This window comes from Lupinus angustifolius, chromosome LG07 (genome assembly GCF_001865875.1).
Source record: "Lupinus angustifolius cultivar Tanjil chromosome LG07, LupAngTanjil_v1.0, whole genome shotgun sequence".
NCBI lineage: Eukaryota > Viridiplantae > Streptophyta > Magnoliopsida > Fabales > Fabaceae > Lupinus > Lupinus angustifolius.
In genome coordinates, this window is record NC_032015.1 from 18,797,229 (window position 1) to 18,810,767 (window position 13,539).

A 13,539-nucleotide genomic window follows, 5' to 3' on the forward strand; every position below is an offset into this window, starting at 1 on the left:
ATATAAAACATTACATTCCATGTTTGGAACTAATTTTTAATACTATCACGGATATTTCCTTATCTATTTGGATACATAATTAGTCAATTTTAAAATTCGTGGTTACCTCTTCCTTCCAGTAAGGATGAATATATTTAGTCTTTTGAAATTATTAGTTAATTAATGAAAGGTCAAAAAGACTAAAGTGGCATAAAAATTTCCTATAAAAGACATTATTAGCATTCCGTCCAAACACCCTTTTCTGTATCTCCATTGTTACTCATTCCTCTAGAGACTAAAACCATTCTTCTTCGTCTTCTTTTGATTCTCTCATTCTTCTTCTTTCTTCACTTGTTACTCTCTTTTTACTCTCTTATTACCTCTTAACATTTTGAAACCATGGTGGGTGGTGGAAACTCCAATTCAGATATCTCTTTTGCTGGCACTTTTGCAGCCAGTGCTTTTTCTGCATGTTTTGCCGAGGTACCTTTATCTCTCTCTCTCTCTCTTTCTTCAAAAACTATGATATGGGTTTTCTTTATCTTTAAATTCTCTTTTATGGGTACCCTCTTCTTATGGTGATCATGTGAAAAGACTCCATTTTTATTGTTATGGGACCAAACCCATTATTTTTTATGTTTATGCTTTTTGGACATAATGGATCTTGATAACTAGCAAATGTTCATTGTTGGATTTTGTTTAATTCTCGGTGCTTGTCAGATTTTTTTTTTTTTTGTTTGTAACAAACCATGCATGGTGAAGTAGTAACTTATATGATGAATATTTTGTCCTCTAACTTAGGTTGTGTAATGTGTTTGATGAATATTAATGTCTAACATTCCAGTTACATTTCACTTTGTAAAATACCTATTTCATTATGGAGATTTATTTATCAATTTCATTAAACAAATGGAGTTTGTTCTTGAGTTGCTCTATATGAAGATTTTCACTTTGTTATATATTAAATACTCTTATTTCTTACACATTTGAACACTGTGATGAGTGATAATACTGTTGTTCATCTTTGTTTTACATGTCACTTGTATAAGTACTTAGTTCTTCATATATTTGGAGTTGTAGCTGAAATTTATCACTAAACTAAACTCTTGTATTTTAAATAGATTTGTACAATTCCTTTGGACACTGCCAAAGTCAGGCTTCAGCTTCAAAAGCAAGCCGTAGGCGACACAGTCATACCTAAATATAAGGGGATGCTGGGAACAGTTGGAACCATTGCCAGGGAAGAAGGCCTTTCTGCACTTTGGAAGGGGATTGTGCCAGGGCTACACCGTCAATGTGTGTATGGAGGCTTAAGAATTGGGTTATATGAGCCTGTGAGTTTTGTATTTTGTCGGAAAAAAGTGTTCATTTATTAAAGTTTGTGTCTACTCTTTGGTTATGTAATATCAGGTCTAAATAACATGGATTCTGTAACAGGTTAAGAATTTGTATGTGGGTAGTGACCATGTTGGAGATGTTCCATTGTCGAAGAAGGTTCTTGCTGCACTGACAACTGGTAAAGCCCGATGCTGGACATTGCAGGAATTGTTTTTTCCTATTCAAACTTGTTTCCGGATCTGTGGATTATTGACTTTTTACTAGTAGTAACATATGTTATTTCAGTCTAGATGCACAATGCAAATAACTATAATATTGTGCCCCTTGAACTTACCTATCAACAGGTGCCGTGGGAATCGCGGTGGCAAATCCAACCGATCTTGTGAAAGTTAGACTCCAAGCAGAAGGAAAATTACCTGCTGGTGTGCCCAGGCGTTATTCTGGATCGTTGAATGCTTATTCAACCATCATTAGACAGGTTTGTGCTTTAACATGATATGATTTATGATAGAGAAATATGTATTCAGTCCTTCGAAGTCGTAGTTTTATTTAGTTAAACTTCAATCCAACCCACAGGAAGGAGTTTCTGCTCTTTGGACTGGGATTGGCCCCAATATAGCAAGAAATGCTATCATCAATGCTGCTGAACTAGCCAGCTATGATCAAGTGAAACAGGTAAATGTCGAAGATTCTGGATTCGTGTTTTGAAGCAATATTGTGTTGTTTTTCCTCTTTTATATTTTGTATTAACTAACTATTCTTATTTCTTTGTTGCAGACTATTTTGAAAATTCCAGGGTTCACCGATAATGTTGTAACTCATCTTCTTTCTGGTCTAGGGGCAGGGTTTTTCGCAGTTTGTATTGGTTCCCCAGTTGATGTGGTAAAGTTGTCGTGTTTACTTGTGAAAATCTATAGTTCATTTCGCATTTTTAATGCCTCAGCATTTTACGTACGGATGTAACTTGTTAATAATTGTTTCTACAATTTTCTACCAAGTCTTACATTTATCTTTCTACCGTTCAACTATGATAAACTGATAATCCAGCGATAATTAGAAAACGATAGGATTAGTAAACGCATCTAATGCATAATAAGAATTTCTTGTTCACAGCTTTTCTCTTAGGTTCATTGGGGTTTATGTGTTAATGTGTATAATTGTTTTCGTTTCTTTCTTCCCTCTGTTGCTTTGTGGTTATCTTAATATGCAATCTCACTTTTCAACTAATTCAATTGTTCTATCTTGCAATTGGTGTTTATGCAGGTGAAGTCAAGAATGATGGGGGATCCTAGTTACAAAAGTACCCTCGATTGTTTCGTCAAAACATTGAAAAATGATGTATGGTCATTTTTTCACTATTATTATTTTTCCCTTCATGTTGTTACCGTCATTTTTCTTTGGTTATAGAACAATTAACTGTATGGGGATATAGTTGTTTATAAGGGTGAATAAATGCTTCACAGAATTTGATTTTATCTAATTGTAAGTGGTGCATGATTGATGTATTAAGTATATAGCCCACAAACATTGCAAGCTGAATCCCTTGTGACTTTTAAGCCTCTTTGACATCTTCATACATTCTCATTTCTCACATTTGCTTATGTACAACAACAACCAAGCCTTAATCTCACTAGGTGAGGTCGGCTAGATCGATCGAATGTCGTCATAATGCTCCATCATAAATCATGTTCATTGACAAAACATTGATCTGTCAATCTTTCCTAATTGTATAGCTTATACTTTTTGTTGCCCCCCCTCTATTTGATTTACTTTCCTTATTGACGCTTCTATCGGTCTCCTCCACATATGTCCAAACCATCCTATGACGTGTTTCGACCATCTTATCGGCCAACACAAAATAGACTAGTTTCATTCTAGTGTTGCATAATATGCCCTTTTTGTTTGCTTTCCTTTGTTGGGAAAATAATCATCCAACAAAAGGTCTTTCAATGTGATTACATATTGAAACGAAGTACTTGTCGAGATAGTAAGCATCACATATCTTATTTCTCTGTCCACCCTCTTCGAATTTTATTAGACAAGTAACTACATTGTCAATATAATTTATCAAAACCGATTGTTTACTCTATGTAACGTTTTGCAGGGAATTTTAGCCTTTTATAAGGGGTTCTTACCGAATTTCGGGCGGCTAGGATCTTGGAATGTGATTATGTTTTTAACTCTAGAACAGGTACAAGTTATACATCTTGTGTTAGATTTTCAGTCATGCTTTCGATTCAGCTGCATCTTATGTTATGGAGTTTTAGATAAGCTAGAATGATGTGCATACTTTTTTTACACTTTGATGGATGAATGATCCCTACTATTTTATTCCATCCAACAACCACTCTTATATGTTGTTAAAATTCAGCTCTTTCTTTTTGGTTGTGTAGCATAATTTCATTTCTTGTTTATTGTGGTATAGATCAGAAAAGCCAAATTTGCAAAAAGCATTTTTTTTAGAGTAAATACCCATTTTAGTCTCTCATATTTCGATCTTACCAGTTTAGTCATTCAAAAAAAAAAAAAAAGACCTAAAATGGTCCCCATAAATTTCAAATGTGGATCAAATTAGTCCTTTTTGGAGTCAAATTAGTTCCTAACAAGTGTTGTAAAATATGCTAAAAAGGACTAACTTGACTTACATTTGAAATTTTTGGGGACAATTTTAGGTTTGTTTTAAGGACTAAACCGGTAAAGTCGAAAAATATGAGTGACTAAAATGGGTATTTACTCTTCTTTTTATAATGCTTGTGGTAATTGGAAATGTGCTATGATTTTATATAGTATGGATCTAAAATTACTATTAGGGATGAATACAAGCATGATGAAACATATACATTTGTTTGTTGATTGAATCTGTTCCTAGTTCTACAAACATTCTCTCAAACTGCTTTAAACTGTTGATTTTTTCAGTTTTCTTGCTAATTTCTATCATTGTTTCTTGTGACAGACTAAGAAGTTTGTAAAAGGTTTAGAATCAGCTTGAGTTGAACCAACTAGTTCCTGCAACTGCAAATGCAATGAGAATTGTTAAGAAATGCTAACTGGAATGTAGCAAACATTTTTGTTGTTTTAATAATAATGATGTATTAGTATATGAGAAAAAACATATACATTTATCCTAGCTTTTTTATGACATTATTTGACTATGTAGCCGACCTCGCTTAGTGGGAAAAAGTTTTGATTGTATTGAGTATTGTTAAAGCTTGTAGTAAATGCATGCTACTTCCATTATATTTTGGATATTTTTCTGACCAATCGCACGCTTATGGTATATGGAGTGGTACAAACTATGGGACAGCAGATGTGCTCCCGAATATCTATAGGGTTTAACTATAATAGGAATGCTTAAGGAGTAAAATGGTGTTGTCTTTTGCAGATGGAAACCTGAGGGTTTATCAAAACACATACACATTTGTGTAAATGTGTAATAACATGAGAGTTAATTATTAAATATTTTTCTGACCAATTACAAGTTTGTGACACATAGAGTGACACAAACTATGAGACAACATATATGCTCTCTTAGAAGTATCATTAGTGAGTTGCATTCTTGTGATATGATGAAAATTGGTTTGCATTACCAAATTCAGACTCATTTTTGTAGTCTATAGATCAAATTTGATAGTCACCGACTCGAGGCACTCAGAAGTTATAAGGTGGTCTGATCGTTAGGATGAAGAAGTTTAAGGAATGGAGTGAAAGAGATCGTAGGTTTGACTGTCACTGATAGTAAGTTAAAAAAAAAAAACTATAAGGTGGTTTGATGGTTAGGGGTGAAGTGAAAGAGCGAGTTTCGCTCGTAACAAATATTAACATACTAATAATTGCCTATAAAAAAAGACCGAAGGCATTACATTAAACTACATGAGAAGGAATCTAGTGTACTCAATCAAAACTTACAACTTTATGATTAGTAACAATCCAATTCCATACTGGTAAGGTGGCTAGAGGTAAAAAAGTGAGCGATAATGAAGTTGAAAGTTTGACTCTCATTTATTATAAATATTAAACTAGCAAAACATGGAATTTTATTTTTGAAAATGATGAATTTAATATTTGGGAACTGGTAAACTTAGTTTTGCAATACATTTTTTTTTCTATTTGTTTTCCTTTAAAATGCCCTTAACAAGACTTATTTTAATCCACTTGGCCTCTACCCTTTATTTTATTTGCTCTTTGTGTTGGAGCTTTTCTTCATGCATACTCAATCTACCAAACAAAATATTGTGAACTTTCTAGTAATATGAACAGAATTAAGAAAAGTAAATTAAAAATAAGATGAGTTGTATTTATAAAAAACAATACATGGAATATAGATTAAATTCATAAATATAATCTGTCTATTTTTTAGTACGAAATAATAATTATTTGTATTATTGTAAGTTGGTATATGCCTTAGTGAATCTCATCAACATAATGTAATTAATTTGGTTAGGCATGTAGATCAAATAAGGTAAAATCATACTAAATCCAAATTCAGATCTTGATTCCAAAATTAAAACCTCATCATCACCAAATGATGACTTTCCCACTTTTTATTTTGCTTGCTCAATATAAATAAGTAAAAAGTTTTTTAAACTATTAATTTTTTTTAGAATATATAACTAAGATGTGAAATAAATTTTTTAAATTTATTCGTAAGTGAATCCTCTCTCGTTTGTGAAATTTTAAAGGAAACATAAATCGAACTCTTTAATAATGTTAACTTGTAAAAATTGTTTTGTTCTATGCTAACTTGATTTTTTATGTTTATTAGTCGACTTTGTTTAGTGGTTATTTAAAGGTTTTTATTAATATTATATATTATTTTAGAGAAAAAAAACGATTCATTCTTTTAGGGTTTTGAATAAATTCTTTGGTTTTTCTACAAACATGTGTTTATTGTTTTTTATATTTTCACTTACGTTTTCATATTTAAATGTGAATTTTATTATAATATTTGTTTAATTTATAGCAGAAATGTGTATTTTTTGTTTAGGGATAATTGTTTGCTTTACTTATATAGTCACCAAACCCAGCCCGAATTATTTGCTTCACTTATAGTCATAGTCATAAAAACCGTACTGTACCGGCCGGTTTAACCGGAAAACTGGTGAATCGGGCCCCTAACCGGTACGGTACAAGTGTTGAACCGGCTAAGTATCAAAACCAGTCAAAACCGGTGAACCGGCCGGTATTTTACTTAACCGGTTGGTTTATACATATATATTTTTTTTTTTAAAAACTTAAAAACCCATTATAAAGTGACCCATCTTTCCAACTCTTCTTCAACACTTCAAGGCACATGCTAATTGATGATCCATCTTTCCAACTCTTCTTCAACACTTCAACACTTTAGAGAGTGATATTCCATGTTTTGTAGACTTTCCTAATTGGTTAGCCAATTGGATATGCATGGGATTCACATAAGGGAAGAATTTTGTTTTTACCAAATCTCAACATAAATTGTTAACTTTATGAGGACAAATTATCATGTATGTTCTTAATACCATTCCAAATTGGAAAAGTGGGAAAATGGTTGTGCCTCCAAGTACATGCATCTACATAATTCACTCAGAATTAAGATATGGAATAAAATCTATATTCTACTTAATCTCAAATTTTGAGTCGAAACAAAGCCTTACTGGTATAAAGATTATACATTTCAGTAAATAAATGTTGTTAAAAGACAATCAGTCAAATATATAGGATCTCACCATTTGTACGATGAAGATTCAATATAGCTTATATATTTTCGTCCATCTTCTTTATTTTAAGGATGTAATGAGCTCTAGAATGGGTATGAAATAAATGAATCCAATTTTTAATACAATCCTTCTTTTTTAGAAATGGTTCTACACTTTAAAATCTAATTAATTAACTATCAGCCTAACATTTGGTGCTTTCATTCTTTCTCAAAATGCCTCCCAAGAACACTCAGAAGGATCCTGATGATTCAATATCTCAACTTCTTCAGGACAAACTCAAAGAAACTTAAGAACAACAAGATGCTAGACATGTTGCCTCAATTTCCCCTGACCCCTCACCACTCCATCCTTCTTCTTCTCATGTCACTCACTCTACCAATCACCCAAATATTTCGTCTCCTCCACAACAACCCCATCCATCCTAATTATCTCCCACGCCCATACCCCTATACCATACACCACCACCTTATTTCTAGACCTTTCTCCTACAACCACCAACATCCTCCTAGCCCCACCCACCCAAATTATAGCTCATCCCATTTAATGGCTCAGATCCCTTGAGTGAATTTTTCAAGCTGAACAATTTTTTCAGCTTTATATGGTTCCCACAGATCAATGTCTAGCCATGATTTCATTTTATATGCATAGGGAGGCCCTTAGCTGGTTTAAATAGATGTCTCACAACTATCACCTATCTGACTGGAATTCTTTCACTAAGGATTTGGAGACACGTTTTGGCTCATCTTCCTATACTAATCATCAAGTAGAACTGTTCAAATTAAAACAACAGAATACAATTGTAGAGTATCAAAAACAGTTCGAGAAACTGTGTAATCACATTTGGGGTCTCTCTCAATAGGTCATTCACAATTGTTTTATTTTTGGGCCGTTACTTGAAATCAAGCGTGAATTAGATATTTTACGTCCCAAAACCATTTCTGAAGCATTGAGACTAGCCAAGCTGGTAGAAGCAAAATTGTGTGTCTTTAACGTCCTTGACCAAGACCTCACATTTTGGTCCCTAAACCCATCAACCCACTTTTCCAAAAACACCATTTCCTCATTTCCCTAACCCGACACCTCCCAATCATTCACCAACATACCAATCCACCGCTTAACCACTCCCTAAATGTAGGAGCGAAGAGCCTAGTGCCTTTGTTACAATTGTGATGAGAAGTTTATTCATTTATGTATTTTGAAACTCAATGAATGAAATGATTTGAATTTTATGAATTATTCTTGGTGTTTATAATGCTTACTGTGTGGTTGACAAATTGATGAGTATGTTTTAGGAAGTGAACTTAATTAGTGAAGAAATTTTGGTTTCATAGTCCAATGCATGTAATTCTTCCTTTTTGTATCACACTAAACGTAGTTGTATGCTTAATTGTAGTAATAAGTGCTTATGTTTATATTTCTGTTAGATATAGAGTCATATTTACATTGAAAAACTCTCAAATTGGATAATGTATGTTATTAGACATAGAGATATGATTGAAGGTTCATAAAACTAATTTATATAATTATTGTTGCTAGACATAGATCTAATATTGGTAAAGTGTTAATATAGATCAAGACATTGACGGCTAACACAATTGAAGTGTGCACTAATCTCAACTTATATGCATAGTTGCTAGAAATTAAGGTGTGTGTGAGAGTCATAATATTCGATCTTATGTGTAAGGTTTCTATACACAAGACTTTATATCATGAGTTGCTAATATGACTAAAGTATTAGTTCTTATCGAATTTGAGGTATAATATTATATGGCGTCATGTTTGTTTTGTTTGATTGATTGTATGCCCATTTTACTAAAATAAATAGTGAGCAAACTCTACATCTAACTTCCAACACTTTTCATCATTAAATTTCATAACAAAGACCAACAACTTAACAACCCATTTGAAAAACCAAGCTTAGAATAATAATTTAATTTTGAAATGCTAAGTTAGCAAGTCTTTATGAATACGATAATCCCCTTTCCTTATACTTATTTGCATACGTAGGAAGTTTTTATACTCCTAATTGCCAATTTAGCGTCAATCAAAACAAGCATTAGATAAAAGACTACACATCAAAAGCAATGGAATAACAAAGAATTTATATCGAAGAGTCATATTGAATACATCGAACTTAATAGTTCCATTTAATCCAAATTATAAAGAATTAAACTCTTCATTCCCATGGAAATCAATGCCTTCAATGCGAGATCATTTTTCATTTCTTCTTTGAAATGTGTAGAAGGTTGTTTGTAATCCTTATTTTCATCATAATTTCCTCCTTCTATTTCCATATTTCTCATATTTTTAGCTCGCATATCTCTAACAATTTTGTTCAGAACTAGCTGATTTCGAGTAATTGTGTTAATTTTGAGTTTTCTGCTCATCGAAATTCTCATTAAGCCTAGTTGTTGCTCTCAACAAATTCATCTTTGTGTGTAGACACATGTTTTAGTTACAAGAATCTTGCTCTTTTCTCCTTTTTATATTTGGAATGATATAAAAGTAATGTAACAAGAATTGTTAAACTATTTTAATCCTAGACATAATATAAATGATATTTATGTATACTTAAAATATTCAATTAATCCAATCATCTAAGATAAATTTTGCACATATTAATACATACGATCTACCCAAGAGGTGCCATCATGGGTATTACATACGATCTACCCAATAAAGGTCAACATATTAATTTTCCAATTTTGTGGTTTTGCATTTTATGAAAAGATACTATACCATATTCGTACACTTTCCTACTAATTTGGATATGTATGATATTCTAATTAGAAAACTAATTCGTTTTTATCAAATTCGAATATATTTATAGATTTTGCAACAATTATTATGTATTTTCAGTGTCATTATATATATTCTTAACTATTTCTAGAAAATATATCATTTCTAACTATATGTAATAAGAAAAGTTATACATTGTCCTTCCATGTACACATTCCTTATAAGTAAAAGGATGTATTAAAGGAACAAGAAGTAAAAAAAGATTACATTCAAATACAATTTTTCCTACAAAATGAAAGAATAAAAGGGAAAAGATTTGTGCATCATTGTGTTAAAACAAGCCAATTTAGTCCAACATGAACTAAAATCATAATCTAATTTGAATTAAATTTATATTGTATATAACTAACATGAATATTGAATCATTTTGATATATATGCATGAATTCTTAATAGGGAAAACTATTTATTTATCAAAATCTAAATAAGAGTTTTAGCTTTTGGGAATAAATTATCATATATGTTCTTAATAACATTCCTAATTGGTTAAAATTTTAGCATTTGGGAACAAATTACCATGCGTGCATACCTTCCTAATTGGTTTAGTATTTAGAGTATGAGGTTTTTGGATATCTATGTGAAAATATTAAGGGCACAATAAATTTTTTTAAATAAAAATATTAAGAACACACAAAAATTAAAAATATTAATTTATCATAAAATTGCAACATGGTTTTAAATGTAGTAGTAAACTCGCAAGATGGATTGTTTTTAAAAATAATTATTAATCATAGGAAATATGATAACTAAAGCACAATGAAGGTCTTCACTATGATGATATCAAACCATCTAATAGAAAAAACATCCTTAACTAAGGCTAAAAATCATCACCAAAGACATGCATGCCAAAACTACTTGAAAAAAATGATTTCATTGTAGGACTTTATAAGATTTCATTGTTTTAAAGATCCAAACACTTTCTCTTTAAACATGTTGAATCAAATTTATATGCTTATTCCCTTAAAATTTCTTCATCTATGTCACATATCTTAGCTTGTTTGGATAATTTAAAATGTGGACTTTAATTTACTCTTCTTTCTTCTAATAACAGTTTGAGCATGTAAAAAATACCATATTTGTGTGTTCCTAAACTTCACTCATTTTTATCTTGATGATAAGTATTAGTGAAGCTTTTCCTGATAATGATTTGGTTGTGATAGATTGTAACTCAAATATATAGAATCGAAGATTATAATAAAAAATAAAATGGCTTTTAACATAAGCTTCTAGGTATTCCATGAGTCATTGTTGATTTGCCATAGCATTGCAAAGCTTTTTTGATAAATCAACATGGATGACCAAAAAAACTTGATCCGTCGGTATCCGTAGAAATACTCATAACGAGTACCCGTATTAATAGCTTACAAGTGGAAGCAAGTTCTATGATACCTACCCTACGGGTACTCACATATTTAAAATTTAATTTTTTAATTAATTTTTTATATATTATAATTTTTTATTATTTTAAGATTACATATTATATATTTTATTAATAATTCATAATAAATTATATTTATTTCATTGTAATCATAAATTTATCATATAAATACATTATTATTTATGTAAATAAATTTTTTACATATTGATTATTACATAATATATGAATATATAATTAAAAACTCATTGGGTATCGCGAATACCCGCTACCCGCAAATATTGTGGGTTTGGGAATGGGAAAACACTACTCATATCCGCCCGACTCTATTTTTATCCCTAGATAAATATCTATTCCCCTAAACATTTTGTTGCAAATGTCATTTTCCTTCCATCAAATGATTATTTGTACCAATGTTCTAGCATTCTACAAAATCCTCTAGCTAAAAATAAGAAAAGGAGTCACCCCTCTAATCTATTGGCAATATTATTTCATTAAAATCGTGAAAGAGGATGGATTTAGTTACTCCTCATCCTAACCATCAATTCTAGAGAAATCCAATAATTTAGATTTACTCAGTAATTCAAATTATTGAATTTTCCTAAAATTGATAATTAAGATGAGGAGTTGGAGTAAGTAGATCCCTCCGCTTAATAGTAAGCCAAGAGGATAATCTTTTCGTTGGAACTAAAGCATTGACATTTCATGGTCCCCAAAGAAGTTTTTAATGTTATGAATTAAGGATAAACATCACAAGCTTAAATACTATGTAGCAAGTAACAAACATGCAAAGCTAGCCTGAAGTTCTACTAAATGTTCATGTGCTTTAACAATATAGACAAGATTATAGCCAATGTGACTCCAAAATACTTTTGCCTTCTCAATTTCAGTATCATTTTATGTAATAAAGAGAACAACATGTTAGATCTTTTAATATTTCCTTCACTTATCTTTTGCCTATAACTTTAGCTACTCCATGATATTTTTTGAAATGATTTTAAAGTCTTTGAATTCAATCATTAGAATCATATTTGAGAAAGAAGAATAAGTCTTAAACATTATAACATTTTCCTAAAGAGATAAGTATCTCCGATCTCAACAACTTCCACTTTTAGGGTTTTCCATCATACTCGACTATTAACTTACTCACTTAATCGTCAACTAACTTGACACGTAAAGTGGGGGAATAACTAGATTTAGAGTGAGAATCTAAGGGGGGCAACTAGATTTAGAGGGAGAATCTAAGAGTTGAAGTTCATCTAGGAATCTAAGATAGTTGGAGGAATTTTCTCAATATTCATGGTTGTTTGATAGATCACTCCTATTGAGCTATAACGGAATTGATTTGCTATATTGATTTACATGGGATTGAGATATTTCAATTTCGATGTGGGGAAGGGTATGTATTCATATACAAAGTGAAATTTTTACATTCTTCCAGGGTTTCAAACCTTTCCATTTCTTTTGCTTCACCATACTTATTGTACCTTGTTTTGAGGAGATACACTTTTACTTGTAATAGTTATCGATAATTTCACAATTACAGGTAGGTCCATCACTTCATTATTTTGTAGGAAAATATATAAAATCTAATTGATTTCCTTTAATTTATTCCTATTTTGAATTATCAAAGGATATTGTTGTAACAACCAACCACTCCTTGTACAAACTTTCTCCGGTCTAAATACTAATGTAGATGAGATATAGGTTAAGCAACAACTTGATTTCGAGCATTAGAATAAATCATTAGTATGTAATTTGGGCAATGCCATTTATAGTCTCAAACAAGCTCTACGAGCAATATTTGAAGGATTTTTCAATTGTAGTCAATATCTTATTTTGAATAATTATGACAACTCAAAGACATTCTTATGCAATTTGATTTTAAATGTACTACATGTGACAACTCTTTGTTTCTACGTCAATTATCTTCTCACGGATTATTTGTTTTGACAATATTATTGCCACATGAATAAGCCCTATCATGATTCAAGAGTTTACTATATTTCATGATAAAAATATACTGAACTTGACCTATTTTTTTTGTAAAAGAAAAGTCTATGCAAACTATCTTGTAAGTCTAATATGTACCGAGCCTTGATGAAGTTGCAGACATATTAACCATAGTTATAAAAACCGTATCGTACCGGCCGGTTCAACCGGAAAACCGGTGAACCGGGCCCCTAACCGGTACGGTACAGGTGTTAAACCGGTCAAGTATCAAAACCGGTGAACCGGCCGGTATTTTACTAAACCGGTCGGTTTATACACATATATTATTTTTTTTTAAAAACTTAAAAACTCATTACAAGGATGACCCATCTTTCCAACCCTTCTTCAACACTTCAAGACACAT

General features: G+C 31.4%; 1 protein-coding gene across 1 annotated transcript; it reads left to right on the forward strand.

Annotated features, from left to right (window-relative positions):
• Positions 253 to 4,517, forward strand: LOC109352720 (mitochondrial uncoupling protein 1-like). Its single transcript, XM_019594901.1, has 9 exons — positions 253 to 462; positions 1,101 to 1,313; positions 1,417 to 1,495; positions 1,662 to 1,795; positions 1,894 to 1,992; positions 2,095 to 2,199; positions 2,581 to 2,655; positions 3,422 to 3,508; positions 4,271 to 4,517. The coding sequence occupies exons 1-9, from the start codon at positions 379 to 381 to the stop codon at positions 4,304 to 4,306; spliced, it is 912 nt and encodes a 303-aa protein (XP_019450446.1). The 5' UTR covers positions 253 to 378; the 3' UTR covers positions 4,307 to 4,517.

What these genes read in the sequence shown, in the direction of transcription:
- LOC109352720 (XM_019594901.1), top strand. Translation starts at nt 379, where the DNA reads ATGGTGGGTGGTGGAAACTCCAATTCAGATATCTCTTTTGCTGGCACT. An exon ending in TTGGTTCCCCAGTTGATGTG is followed by an intron (nt 2,200 to 2,580) that starts GTAAAGTTGTCG and finishes GTGTTTATGCAG; the next exon opens with GTGAAGTCAAGAATGATGGG. An exon ending in TGTTTTTAACTCTAGAACAG is followed by an intron (nt 3,509 to 4,270) that starts GTACAAGTTATA and finishes TTCTTGTGACAG; the next exon opens with ACTAAGAAGTTTGTAAAAGG.